The sequence below is a fragment of the Bombus pascuorum genome, chromosome 13 (assembly GCF_905332965.1).
Source record: "Bombus pascuorum chromosome 13, iyBomPasc1.1, whole genome shotgun sequence".
Lineage (NCBI taxonomy): Eukaryota > Metazoa > Arthropoda > Insecta > Hymenoptera > Apidae > Bombus > Bombus pascuorum.
Genome location: NC_083500.1, coordinates 8,696,372 through 8,708,943, shown reverse-complemented (window position 1 = coordinate 8,708,943; position 12,572 = coordinate 8,696,372). Strand labels below are relative to the sequence as shown.

Here is a 12,572-nt window from a genome sequence, read left to right as displayed (position 1 = left end):
TTCCTTGACCAGAGATAATCGTGGAAATTTGTATTCCATCCTGTCAATTGATTATTTATGCGCGTCGCGTTTAGGTTTCGCATAAAAATGTCGAATAGAAATTTCATCATTGCGCGCGTTCGTAAACTGCACTTTCTATGTACATATTTTGCTGTCCCCACGCGTACCTTGGATCAAGATCATTGTCAAATCGAAGAGGGAGAAAGATCATTAAACCGAGATTAGCGTGGCCCGAGGGAGCGGTTTATTCTTTGGCATCGATAATAATGAAAAGAAATGGAAAGTGTTTTGCACGATGAAGACGCGACAGTTGAACGTAGAAAGGGTTCAAAAGTTATCGACACGCTTTGTTTATTGCTACCGTTATCAAGCAGGCCGCAAAAGCGTGTTCGAGTTATCTTATTCATTTTTCACGATAACGCTTGCGAATGCACGAAGGGTTTTTTTTCCTTGGACGTCAATAATCGTGTGAAAAAACATCGCTCACGAGGTATGATTATACAAGTAGGAGAAAATACGAGATAAAAGTCATAAATCTGGTATAGGTGAGTCATATGCCGGCGATACCTTTTTTCTCAACAAATAGAAACGCGGATACATTACCAGGCTGGCTGTTTAATCTTTCTCACTGTCCAAGGAATTGTTAATTAGACTTATCCTATTAGATGAAGCGGTTTTGCCTATATTCGATCATGCTACCCGCATAAACGTATATGTATTTTATTCTGGAATTTATTTTCTAAAGTCGAGAAAATCATTGCGTTCGATTTCTCTTCTTCTGTTTAAAAATCTAATTATTGGCGTTTGTGAAGCAAATAACGTTGAAAATCCTCTGGGTTAAAGATCATCGCAAGGGATTGACTATGTAAACAAGTATCATTCGTCAAACAAGGGCCAGCTAAACAGGAAGGAAGGGACGATGATTGGACAAACGATCTTGTCCAAAATGCAATCGTATGCACTGTTGAAGCATCACGAGAAGGTAATTCTCGTTGCTCGGCCATGTGACTGGCATTAACTAATTCAGTGCTCTAATATGCCGGCATGGGGTCGTGAACCCATGGGACATCCGTGGTGACAGTTGTCAAGACCTCTCCTGACACGATGGATCGACTAATCTTCTGCAAATCTACCGCGAACCTTGAATTTTCGATATTTTTATTGGAAAAATTAATCGTGTTATGTTAAGGGATCAATGAAGGCTATTTATTTTAATAAGCTTAATTATTTTTGACATTGAAGCGGAATAAGTGTTTTTTTATCTGGTCTAAATTATAATGGATCATTCTTTAGTAACTATACTTGATAAGAAGAATGTTACAATTATTCGCGAACTTCGATTCGAAGAAGAATAAGTGTTTAAATTATGTCAGATTATTTTCTTTAGAAGAATAATAAAGAAACTGTATTATTTCTAGTGATTTAAAGCATATATCTGTTTCTTTTTTCTTTTTTTTTTTTTTGTTTTTCTAGCATTGCAGATAACATCGTTCAAACTTAATGTTAAATACATGGTATTAAGCCAATTTCTATGTTCCAAAGGCCACGAGGTTTCCTAATGGGCGAATTATCTAATTATTCCGACAATGAATTTCGTAAGAACGGAACGTTCCTTTCATACTAACGAAAAATCGGACAATAGCCACTGGTCCATAGAGGAACAAAACGGAGAGGGAATTACGCAAAACAGGGAAATAATTTTCACGGAGAGGTATAAAAATGTCTTGAGAAAATTACGAGCGGTTGTGGCTCGACTTAATGGACTACGTTTGTTCTTTGTAGGATCAAAATGGTTGCTTTACAAGTAACCGAACTATTAATGCGTTCCATTGAAGTTCATTTCTGCTTGTAACAAAGTTAAAATCCAGACATTTTCTGCTTATTATTTATTCACGTTTTCTGTTTATTTATGTATAAACAACAAATATGTTAAGTTATTAATATGTTAAATCATTCATGTACATTGTACATGGTAAAGAAGTGCATTAAGAATATTACATTGTTAAGAAAATTCATGTTACTTGGTATAAGTGGTTTCCTAAACGACTTCGTTCATTATGCATCCTTAGTAATTACATATACATTGTGCATACATTTTTATTTATAGACGTTCAGATGCTCATTGTTTAAAACAGATTACATTAATTTATCGCTTTTTCAAACTAGTTCCCATTGTTGTACAAATAACAATGCTACGAAAAGAAGATATTTTAACCTCCACTGATTTTTTTTTGTTAAATAGGTATTACGATGAACGAGGACTTCAATTTCTTTCATAACGAAGTTTCAAATTTCTTATATTCATTTACGAATAGAATTAATTATCACCTGCGTCACTGAATCTTCTAAAATGTCTCTATGTGATAATTTTGCGATAATAAAGGACATCGATAGATGCCTTTATCCTATAATAAATTCACAACCGAATCTTCTAGATGGGAAAGTTTATCCGTACGATTGCTTGTTGCTCGATGTTTCATTAATACTTTAGCACCACATTTTTTACGAAAGTCTTACGTGATTCACGTTTGATTTGACAGTGATGTGATAATTCATCTTCCTTCGATGGAATATTGAAACTACACTACGCTTGGCGCAGCTGTTGTCCGGTTATTCTTCATTTCTAAAAATAAGATACCGAGATTCACTGCTTCTTATTCTCGAGAATTCACAAAATCCGCGGATCGAGCTCATAAAACGAAACGCAAACAGCCTATTTTGGTGCGATGCGAAGAAACATTAAGGTACGCGTACATTTTTACATTTTACTTTCGTTCAGATAATTCTGGATATCCTCGTGACCAGCTACCATTTGATAAAGGGTAAGGTAGTTGATCGTTCAGTTAATAATAGATAATGTTTACCGGTTGGTGAATATCAAATAGCAAATCTTCTGTTTCACTCGAAGTTCAATAATTGCTACTGTGGTGTTGACGCACTCCTTCGTCTAGACAAATTTACCGAGTCGGCAATCCTTTCCGGTTCATTATCTGCTATCTCTTTGCTTTTCGGGATAAACACGCGAATTTACGGCTCGATGTGCTCATAAGCAAGTAACGTAGCCCGAGCGATAAATACGAACAATTTGCCACGGTACTCCGTTCATCGTCCATCTGTATCCATCGAAAATCTCGTCTGGTAAAAGCTCGACTTTCGTAGCGAAAGGTACGTGTTCATTTCATTCAAATCCACAACGATTGCCTTCTCAATTTTAACTTTAATATTAAAGTAGAATAGTACAAATGAAAGGTTTCTTTACGATCAGTGAATGAAAATAGCTTGTCTTCTAAATAAAAATAAATATCGTGAAAATGGTGGTAGAATCGAAAACAGGCTGTATAAAGCAGAAGGGAAAGAGTCATCGATCGGAGCTTGGTGCCGGCATAGGATAAGACAGTCATTCATCAAATTACGCGGTAATTTTGATCAATGATAACTGGTGACTTTGAAGGCAGCTTCCTACGAGCCCTCGTCGAGGGAAGTGGCCAATTGCCGTGTATGGCTACCGTACAGTCGCCACTAGAAATACAACCGATAAGACTTCGAAGCTTTCGTTTCTCTTTCTCTCTCTCTTTCTCCCTTTCTCTCTTTCTCTCTCTCTGATACAAAAAACACCTTAATCGTCGTGTCAGTGCTTCGGTGACCTAAATCTTCGCTCTTATTGAAATTCCAAACTTTTGTGAAACGTGCAAAGATCAATACTTTGTAATCAAGCCACATACCTGTACCTCGAATCATTCATCTTTTATCTCCTAAAACGATACATCTTTTGTGGAAGTACAAAAATCTGACGATATTCGATATGTCGATCGACACGTTGGAAAATTTTACAAGTAGAAGAATTGCACGATAGGATTCGTCTAGTTTCCAGTCGAATGAAATTTCGAGGCGTGGAAGAAAAATGGCGATCGCGAGTGTCCCCGCAGCGATGCCGCAGAGGTGTCCGCGACAATAGACAGCGCCGATATATCGCGGGGGAAAATCGCGAGCGTAGCGCGACGACGACGTCGACAACAGTCCGAGCGAGGCTAATGAGTCAGTAAATTGGACCAGCTTAGGCCCTCCCATCTGAGGCCCGCACGCTGGTTCTCTCTTCTCATTGTCAGTGTGACTCATTGGCTTCGTGTGCGACGGTTCGGCCTACGGATTCAATTGCTTTAAACGCTTCTTTTTGCCAATTTTTGCTTCCGCCCGCGTAGTGTCAGTGTCAGTGTCACACGGACTCTCTGGAGACGATTCGAGAAAGTCGCTCCTTGGAGGAAAGCGTTTCTGCCCTTCCCATTCAATTTTGCATTGCGCGAAACAACTCCACTAACAGAACGAAGAATCCTCTATGGACGACAGATGCGATCGAGCGTGTACACGGAAAGCCGACGAATCTACATTTTCTCCGTGTCTCGACTCCGATGTATACCCTCGACCAGGCAACGATGATTCCTCGGCGTGAATATTCTCGGTTATCTATCGGTCCATAGTTCTCTTGAAAGCTTCCCGACTTTTCTGTTCGTCGTTTCGATAAATTCCGTGGATCATATCTGTCATTCTCGAGAATGATTTTCACGGTTTCCACGCGATTACGTAATCCCCCTGGCTCGAGGAATTTCAAGCTCGGAGCAGCGCTCTGAGTGACAGGAAATTTATTGCGACCGATACCATTATCGACTCGCGACAAAAGACAATTGTAACCTCTTTCTCGGTCAGATTAGTCGTCGAGTTCCGAAGGAACGTATAAACGATGGCGAATCAGGCAACGAAGAAGGAGCTCCGGGAGGAGACCCTTCATTATCATCCAGACGGTAGCGAAGAGGAAGTGGACAAAGAATGGGAGGAATTCACCAGGCTGATGGCGAAATTACGAGAAAATCGCCGAAACAGGCCGCACAGGTATCCAGCCGTTTATCTTTCCTTCGACTGTTCTCGTGAAATTACGCGGACATTGAAAATCCACGTATACACGTAGAGCTCGAACAGATTTCAGATATAATTCGCCTACCTCTCCTCGCTATGGGGTCCCTTCTTCTTTCGTGTTCTCTAATTTGGAATATTTCATTTTCTTTTTGTTAGACCCTCGCAAGCTTTTTATCCGTGTCCTCCGCCAAATGCGGACGAGGAGCAGCAGGATTTCGATCCCTTCGATTACATTAATACGATTGTAAGCGATCTCCCTAACTGATTCGTTTAATGCATCGTGGCGATGTTACCTATGCATGCGTAGAGAAGAGAGACAATGTACTTCGCGTGTAGGAGCATTAATAAAACTCTTCCTTGTCGATTTAAGTTCGTCGATCACATTGCATGAATCGCATTCTTCATTCGATACTGTACAGTTTTCCTGTACAAAATACATACTACTTCTATACGTCGATGTTGTTTAAACATTTGTGGTTCTTCGCAGCTTTCGCTGGCGCGTCACGCTTTTTCCATAATGGTACGCTGTCTTTGACTGCTTCGCATTGTCAAAAAAGAAATTCCATCGAATCTGAAATAAGAATTTGGCAGGAATGTCGCGTGGAACGCGATGCCATTGAACCAGTGCCGGACAGATTTATAATTAAACCGTGTTCGTTGCTAGCAGACGAATCCCAGACGATTTAGGCGCCTGCCAATATCTCGAATTGCCTGCAAATGCGCGATGTGCTCACCACACAACCGTTCGATTGTTTTATTTCACCGACACTGCTTGTAATCGTTTCCATAATTCTCCACGCTTACCATTCACGTTTCTTGAAGTCACGTAATTATACTTTTCTATTTAAGATAGTACTCGTAAAAATTCTTCAGAAATATGAAACGTTAATACGAATTTCTATATACCATTAATTAATTGATATCGCTTGGAAAATTTAAATTTGAGATAGATACGATTGCAATCAGTCATCGGTATAACAAAAATATTGTCCATCAATGGCGAGAGACACTCTTATTATGCAACAAAATTGAAATGAAATGTAAGACGTTTATCGTTCAAATGCTCACGAGTAGACTCGCAATGTTTACATATTGATAGAAAATTTAATGTTGCAAAGTGCACATATATGCGATGCATGCAAGAATATAAATACAATAGGCGAAACAAATCTCTGTTAAAGTTCACCATTTCTTTAATTATGTTCATAAAAATATAAAATTGCGTAAACATCCTACATCAAAGCACAAATGGGTTATGGAAGCAAATACCCGTTTTCAGCGATACAATATATCTTTGTGATCGCTTTAAGATTCTTTTTTCTTGAATTCTTACGCTGGCGTGGACGGTAGCGCGACCTTTGAACAGTTGCCAAGTGGGCGAGAGACTACATTTTAAATAAACGTTTCGTGAGAGCAGTTTGCAATAACGGGTCACGATCCCTGTCAGCTCCGCCGTGCGACATCCGTCGATGCTACCACGAACCACGGTCTCTTTTTCCCTGCCAAACGTACCATCCCTACCAGACAGTTCCTTGCCCAAAAGCTTCACTCATGCGGTACACCGTCGTCTCACGTGACAAATCTCTGACAAATTTACCGCACAGCCTGAAACAGGTTTCACAAATGTCAATAAAATGTCAGATTCGCGGGAGTCGGTGGTGCGTGCACGTGGTCTGACCTTGACACGAAATCTGCATCACGGGACTGCTACCATCACCCGCAAGTCTATCGCGTGCATCTCCACGAAATTAGATGTGCGAAGACGCGAGGATACCAACACTCGGAGCTTCTTCTCCGGACGCTTTGGAGATTATAGAAAATCATCAAAATTATTAATCTTCTTCAATTTTTTTAGTGGGGACACTTACATAAAAATTCATTGCGTGATACGCATTTATCGATGTTTTAAATTAGAGAATATTGGAGCTCGGACTTCCGTCTTTCGGCATTTTGAATATCGTAGAAAATCGTCAAGATTAGTAATTTGCCCATTGTGCTTCTTTCCCAATTCTTTTGAAATATGTAAGAACCCATTGCGAAATACTCATTGAGTGAAGTTAGAAATTAGCATTCCAAAGACGCGAGGATGTTAATGTTCAGAATTCTTTTTCTCGATATTTTTTAGAGTTCGTAACTAATCGTCGAGATTAGTATATTGTTCGTTATTCTTTTCTTCCGATTCTTTTCAGATATGTAACAATTCATTGCGTAATAAAAAATTATATGAAGACACGAAGCGAATCTTGAAAATCATTAAATCACTCATTGTTTTTTTTTATTCTTCTGCGCGTTTGCTCTGGATCGTTATTATGTTCGATACGAGAATTGTGTATTGACGTGCATGTTCAATTGGTACGTCAATTTTCATCGACACATTACGTAATTGCTAATTCAAAGAAGAATACTTTTGTAAGAATTGAAAGACTCAATTCTCTTTTACACAACTTGCGACTGGTAGTCTCTAAAAAACTTTAGTCTTTTATCAATCACGGTTAATGTTGTTGAATCGCTATAGTTACATTCATTTCTAATTCTCTCGCGTTCAATAATTTGCGTGAAATCCTGATGATTTTGCGTAAGCGCGTCTCAATCAGGTGATATCCTACAAACGGAAAAGGGTACGCCGATCATTGCAGCGACGTCTTTCTAAGCAATGCCTTTATCTGCATGAATGAGCGCTTAAGGACTCGTTACGTTTATCCGACATGCGTGACCAGCATGCAGATCTACTCACGTGACATACAGGTTCGATTCTACACGCGTACAGACCGCTGCATTTCGACCTGTATGCACACATCACGCACACACTCGTCGTTTTCCTCTGGTATGCAGATGCACTGTTTCCGGGTGCAGTGTCTGCATCGCTTCGTTGCACTGAATTTTCCACGATTTCGATGGGAATCGGCTATTCATTCTATCGAACGAATACTTTTTTTCTATTGAATTTTTAAATAAAGCGAAAATATCATATAACGATATTTAATTGGATCTAATTGTAGAAAAATTACGCTTGAAGTGTCTTACTTGAATAATATATATACGCGAGCCTTTCAACAAGCTAAAACATTCAATTCATCAATATTTTTATTCGGATACATGGTCAGTGTTCTGTCTATTCTCAAAGAAGAAATGATCTACTTTTATAAGTTTATTTATCGTCAGATAGCGTAAATGAACTCAATTGTTACATCATCGCTCAACTGCAAATATTTATGTATTAATGGGATATCAAAAGGCACAAAAATACTCAGAATAATATACAAAAGCATATAAAGTATCCATGGCATATCATAAAATATAAAATTTACGCGTATATATAAATATATATTCGTATAGCACAAGAATATAAATTCACATAAATATTCATACTCTAATCATCATCTTTCTCTAATTTGCAATTTATCGAGTAGTTGCTCGATATATGGAGTTATTCATCAAGTCATGTAGCTTCTGAGTGGGTCAATATGTATGCTAAAGATTATGTTTATTTGCTCGATGAAAATTTAACTGTTGCCAATTTTCATGGGTCATCGACGATAATTTTAGCTATATTTTATTGACTAAACGTTGACAGAAACGAATCGACCGCGCTATATCGAATACTCGAGAATCATAGCCGGCGCGAATTTTGTTTGTTGAGCGATAGTACAATAAGACGAGTCACATGCGTTGGAAATGTGTCACGTCGGAAACGCTACAATAAGCGGGGGCGTTTATCACTTTGTCGAGACAATTACTTTCAGGAGTTGTGCCAGTCGGTGAGCTTCTTTCTGGAAACGGCTCTCGGATGCTTTTGTAAACGGGGAACCGAATTGTATCTCGCGTGAAGCAATGAAGAATGACGCGAATAACTGTACGCGGACGAATACCGATGCAATTCTAAAAATACGAATTAGAGTAAATTGTAATTGCGTGTCTTAAAATTAGATTCTAAAATTACGGGCCGGCCATTAGAGACTCAAACTCCAAGGCGACTCGAAGATAATTTAGCAATAAATACGGTACCGTGACCCTAAAAGATGAAGGTAGCCTCATTAAAAACCTACTTAATCCTCTGGACTTCCAAAAAACTAGACTGAAATTTATAATATCAAGTATCGCTTTTAAGGAAGGATTCTTATCGGTTCGATGTTTGTCCTAGAATCAAGCAATTAATTGTATCGTGAATTCATTACGTTCAATTAATAAAATTGGGTTAGCGGCTGACTGCCCAGTGGAACGTGGTTGTCGTCAAATTCATGCACAGGTTAGCTCAGGTGTCGACTATATTTCAATCCACAGATCATTCTGCCTCTATTACAGGGTCCTTTTTCTACGTGTAACACGTCTACGGTCTATCTTATGTAAAACAAACGCAATATTGTCTTGCCGCGATAAAATAAGAATACAGTTTAACCCCTTGCCATATGATAACGATTCGCGCTCGTGACACGGATTAAAGATCAAATACGACGAAGGCTATACTTGTAGTACACGCAGTTGTATGTTTTACGATTATGAATTGCCGAGTGTATGTTGCATATGTTTAATACGTATAAGTTTAAAATTGATATTCGTGTGTATATATAACTTTTCTGGTAGACATTTTTCATATTTTGACATGTGTTATTTATTCTAAAGCAATTGCTCTTATTAATTATAATCCTGCTTTTTAAATTAAAGTACATCAAAGTATTTTCCATATTAATTTTAAAACTTTCTTTTACAAGGTAATTGAAAAGAATTACAAGTAGACCATTGATTCTTATCCATTTACGGGAAATTTGAAGATGCCAAAGTATATAAAATATGCAAGGTAGAATACCTTGGTAGATAAGAGAAGTCTCTTTAATTAATTTGAAAAATTTCAATCTGGATAAGTATAATTCGTCGTTCATCCCACGAATCTAAAATCTAGAAAATTTATTTTTCCAATAGCTAAACAATATTTTTACAAGAAACGATCAGACGTATGCTATTTGCTAGTTGTTTTAATACAACACGTGCGTAGTAGAAGTAGTAATGATCGTTACATAAAACGTAATCAGGCGTAGGATTCGTAGTAAGCCGAATAGCAAATCGCGGGTTATTTCTGTCCGGTTTTCGACGATCCAAGAGGTTTCCAAACGTTCGATAAATACGGGACGTGTTGGACTTTTTCGACGATTGCGAAACCCGTTTTCGAAGACACGAGGAATGGATTTCGTTTTTTGATTCGTTATGGGGAAATAGTTAGAGCCAGTTAGGGCCGTTTAATAGTTAATGGACAATAGAGCGCATCGTCGCTGATCGACGTTGGCCGACGCTAAAAATAAGGATTTTGACTGTTGCCAAATTTCAACAAATATCGCGACTCATGTTCAAATCGGAAAACAGGTTCAGTTGTCGTTCGTCCGCAAATTCGCGTGCACGCTCTCGTCGGGAATTCGGCATATTTCGAACGTCCACAGGGACTTCTTAGAACCAGTTGAACGGCTATCAATAGTGAAAATATTCCCGTTTCGTCGATGGAAAATATTTCGCGAATGAATTTCGATGTGTTGAAACGCACTCTAAAGATCATCGAAGTCGACGATATAAAGAGAGAGGATTTGAAAGTTGAAAAGGAGGATCAGAATAAAATTGCAAATAAATTCTAGACACCGAGATCTCATATAAAGATATTTTCTGGTAATTAGCGAAACTCGTTTGACTCGTCTGTTTCTGGTTATTCGTTAAAGAAACAGACCATTAATCATATGGGACTCGCGAACGAAAGAAAAACAATAGGAACGTGACGAATGACTCGTACGAAGCTTCTAATATTGATGGTAACCTGCGAAATGCTGCGAAATTCTACCAACTGCGAATTAAAATATCTTAATGCACCAAGGTTGGATAGAATAGGCGTTCCTCGCGGCCTACATTATCTCCTCGGTCTATCGTGCAACAAGTAGATCCTGGCAATCGCTTAAGGAAGGAAACAATAAAATCGTAATGGCCTGTTTACAGTAACTTGTCGCCAGAAATACCGGATATCGAAGTTTGCCAAGAGGTGAAGTGCGAACAATCACGGAACCAGAATAGCCGGCTACAATTAGTAGGTCTTCAGCGACTTAATGAATTGAAGTCGCGAAGAATCGATCGAAGAGAAAGATCGCTAGATAGATTAAACAGTTTATCAGATCGACTTGACAAGCGGAGAAGATGTACGATCGGTTGCCAGTGACCCGTAAATCTTTTCTGTATTCGAAGAATGCTTGGTCCGTGACTTAATCGGTTGATCTATCGAAGAATTCTGCGTCTCTTCCATTCAGAGCCAGCTCGAAGCTTTCAGTGACATTTCATCCAGTTTTCATGCCGGCTTTCGTTCTAAACAGAGCCTATTTCGTCTGTAACGATAATTATCTTGTAAGTCAGAAATATTTGACGAGATTTCCCCCCTCGTATCAAAAAACTAAGGCAAATTGTACCAACTAATGCACCGAGTGTTCTCCACCTCCGTTGATCTTTTCCAATATCGGTATATAACGCTGATACGTCTTATCTTCTCGATCACTAATCAAAGTCATCGAACCACGTGTAATTTGATTTTCTCCGTGTTTCGTTTGAAATTGTTTTCACGCATTGTCTATTTTTAAACAAAGTCTAGGATCACGACATTTCATTCGTTACCAATATTTTACGATGTTCTCGTACAATTCGCGGTGGTTCGTCGTGTTTTCTACGATTCCAGAGTTTGAATTGTCCCAGTCTTTAAGTCTTTACCTACAAATTAATTTCTTCGTTGTTTTCCTTTTGATTTTCACCTGTAACACATTCAGATATTACCGTAGTTGTAACAGTTATTTATATTGCGAAAGGATATAAAATTTGTCCATGTAATTAATTCACGCTTGCGTAAGTGTATTTTTTTCTTATGAATTAGCGCACGATAACACGTTATCTTCATCGCTATTGTCATCTCGTCGTTCACGTACGATCATTATCATTGATGAATATTGATATTTTTTCTTGTCAAATGATATGCAGATTAATATCTCCTCAAAACGCATCGTTCATACTATCTAATATTTTTTACAACGATTCTCATTTTCTACACAATCGCTTGATTTGCGAAAGCCAGCTTGCGCACGATATTTACAATTTTGTTAGTTTGTATGTAGGAAGAGTGTATTTTGAGTAAACAAGCATGATAATAGCACGTAAACAGGGGTAACAGCAGCTCAGATAAATCACTACTGAAGATGACTTTTCTATATGGATCAAAGTTACAAAATCCTCAACGTTCGCGTCGTGAATATTAAATCGATCGAAGACAATCAGGTGGATTTCATCAATTAGACAATCATTCGTCGTTTCGCTGGTTCGATCGTGAAGTTTCCAAAATGTACGACCCAGTGTCGTGATCGGTGATGCAATTTGATAGAAGTAAGAAATTTTCTAGTATATCAGAGTACTTGGTAGTCGCTCGTAGATTCTGTGAAAACTAATCTATCACGAGTAAATAGCTCGATCAAAGGTTCTTTAATTAATAGACAATCGTGGACATTAAATATTTAGTATGTATAGCACTTTGTTTACAAAGCTTACTTCATTCGTCGTAAAAGATATATTGCATCGTGTTTTCTCAGAACCTTCATATTAGAACATTCATATCGATGATGCGTAAATTTTGTTTAAAAAATGTCGATAACATATTGTCT

At 38.3% G+C, this 12,572-nt stretch overlaps 1 protein-coding gene across 5 annotated transcripts in view; it reads left to right on the top strand.

Annotated features, from left to right (window-relative positions):
* LOC132913712 (chloride channel protein 2) overlaps positions 1-12,572 on the top strand; it is a 34,798-nt gene that overhangs the window by 15,144 nt on the left and 7,082 nt on the right. The window contains exons 1-2 of one of the 5 annotated variants that reach the window (XM_060972230.1): positions 4,114-4,884; positions 5,065-5,152. The exons of 1 other annotated variant lie outside the window; for it this stretch is intronic. In XM_060972230.1, coding sequence (XP_060828213.1) covers positions 4,736-4,884; positions 5,065-5,152 — 237 coding nt within the window. In that variant the 5' untranslated portion in view covers positions 4,114-4,735. 3 more of the 5 variants (XM_060972231.1, XM_060972233.1, XM_060972234.1) reach the window with 3 other exon arrangements.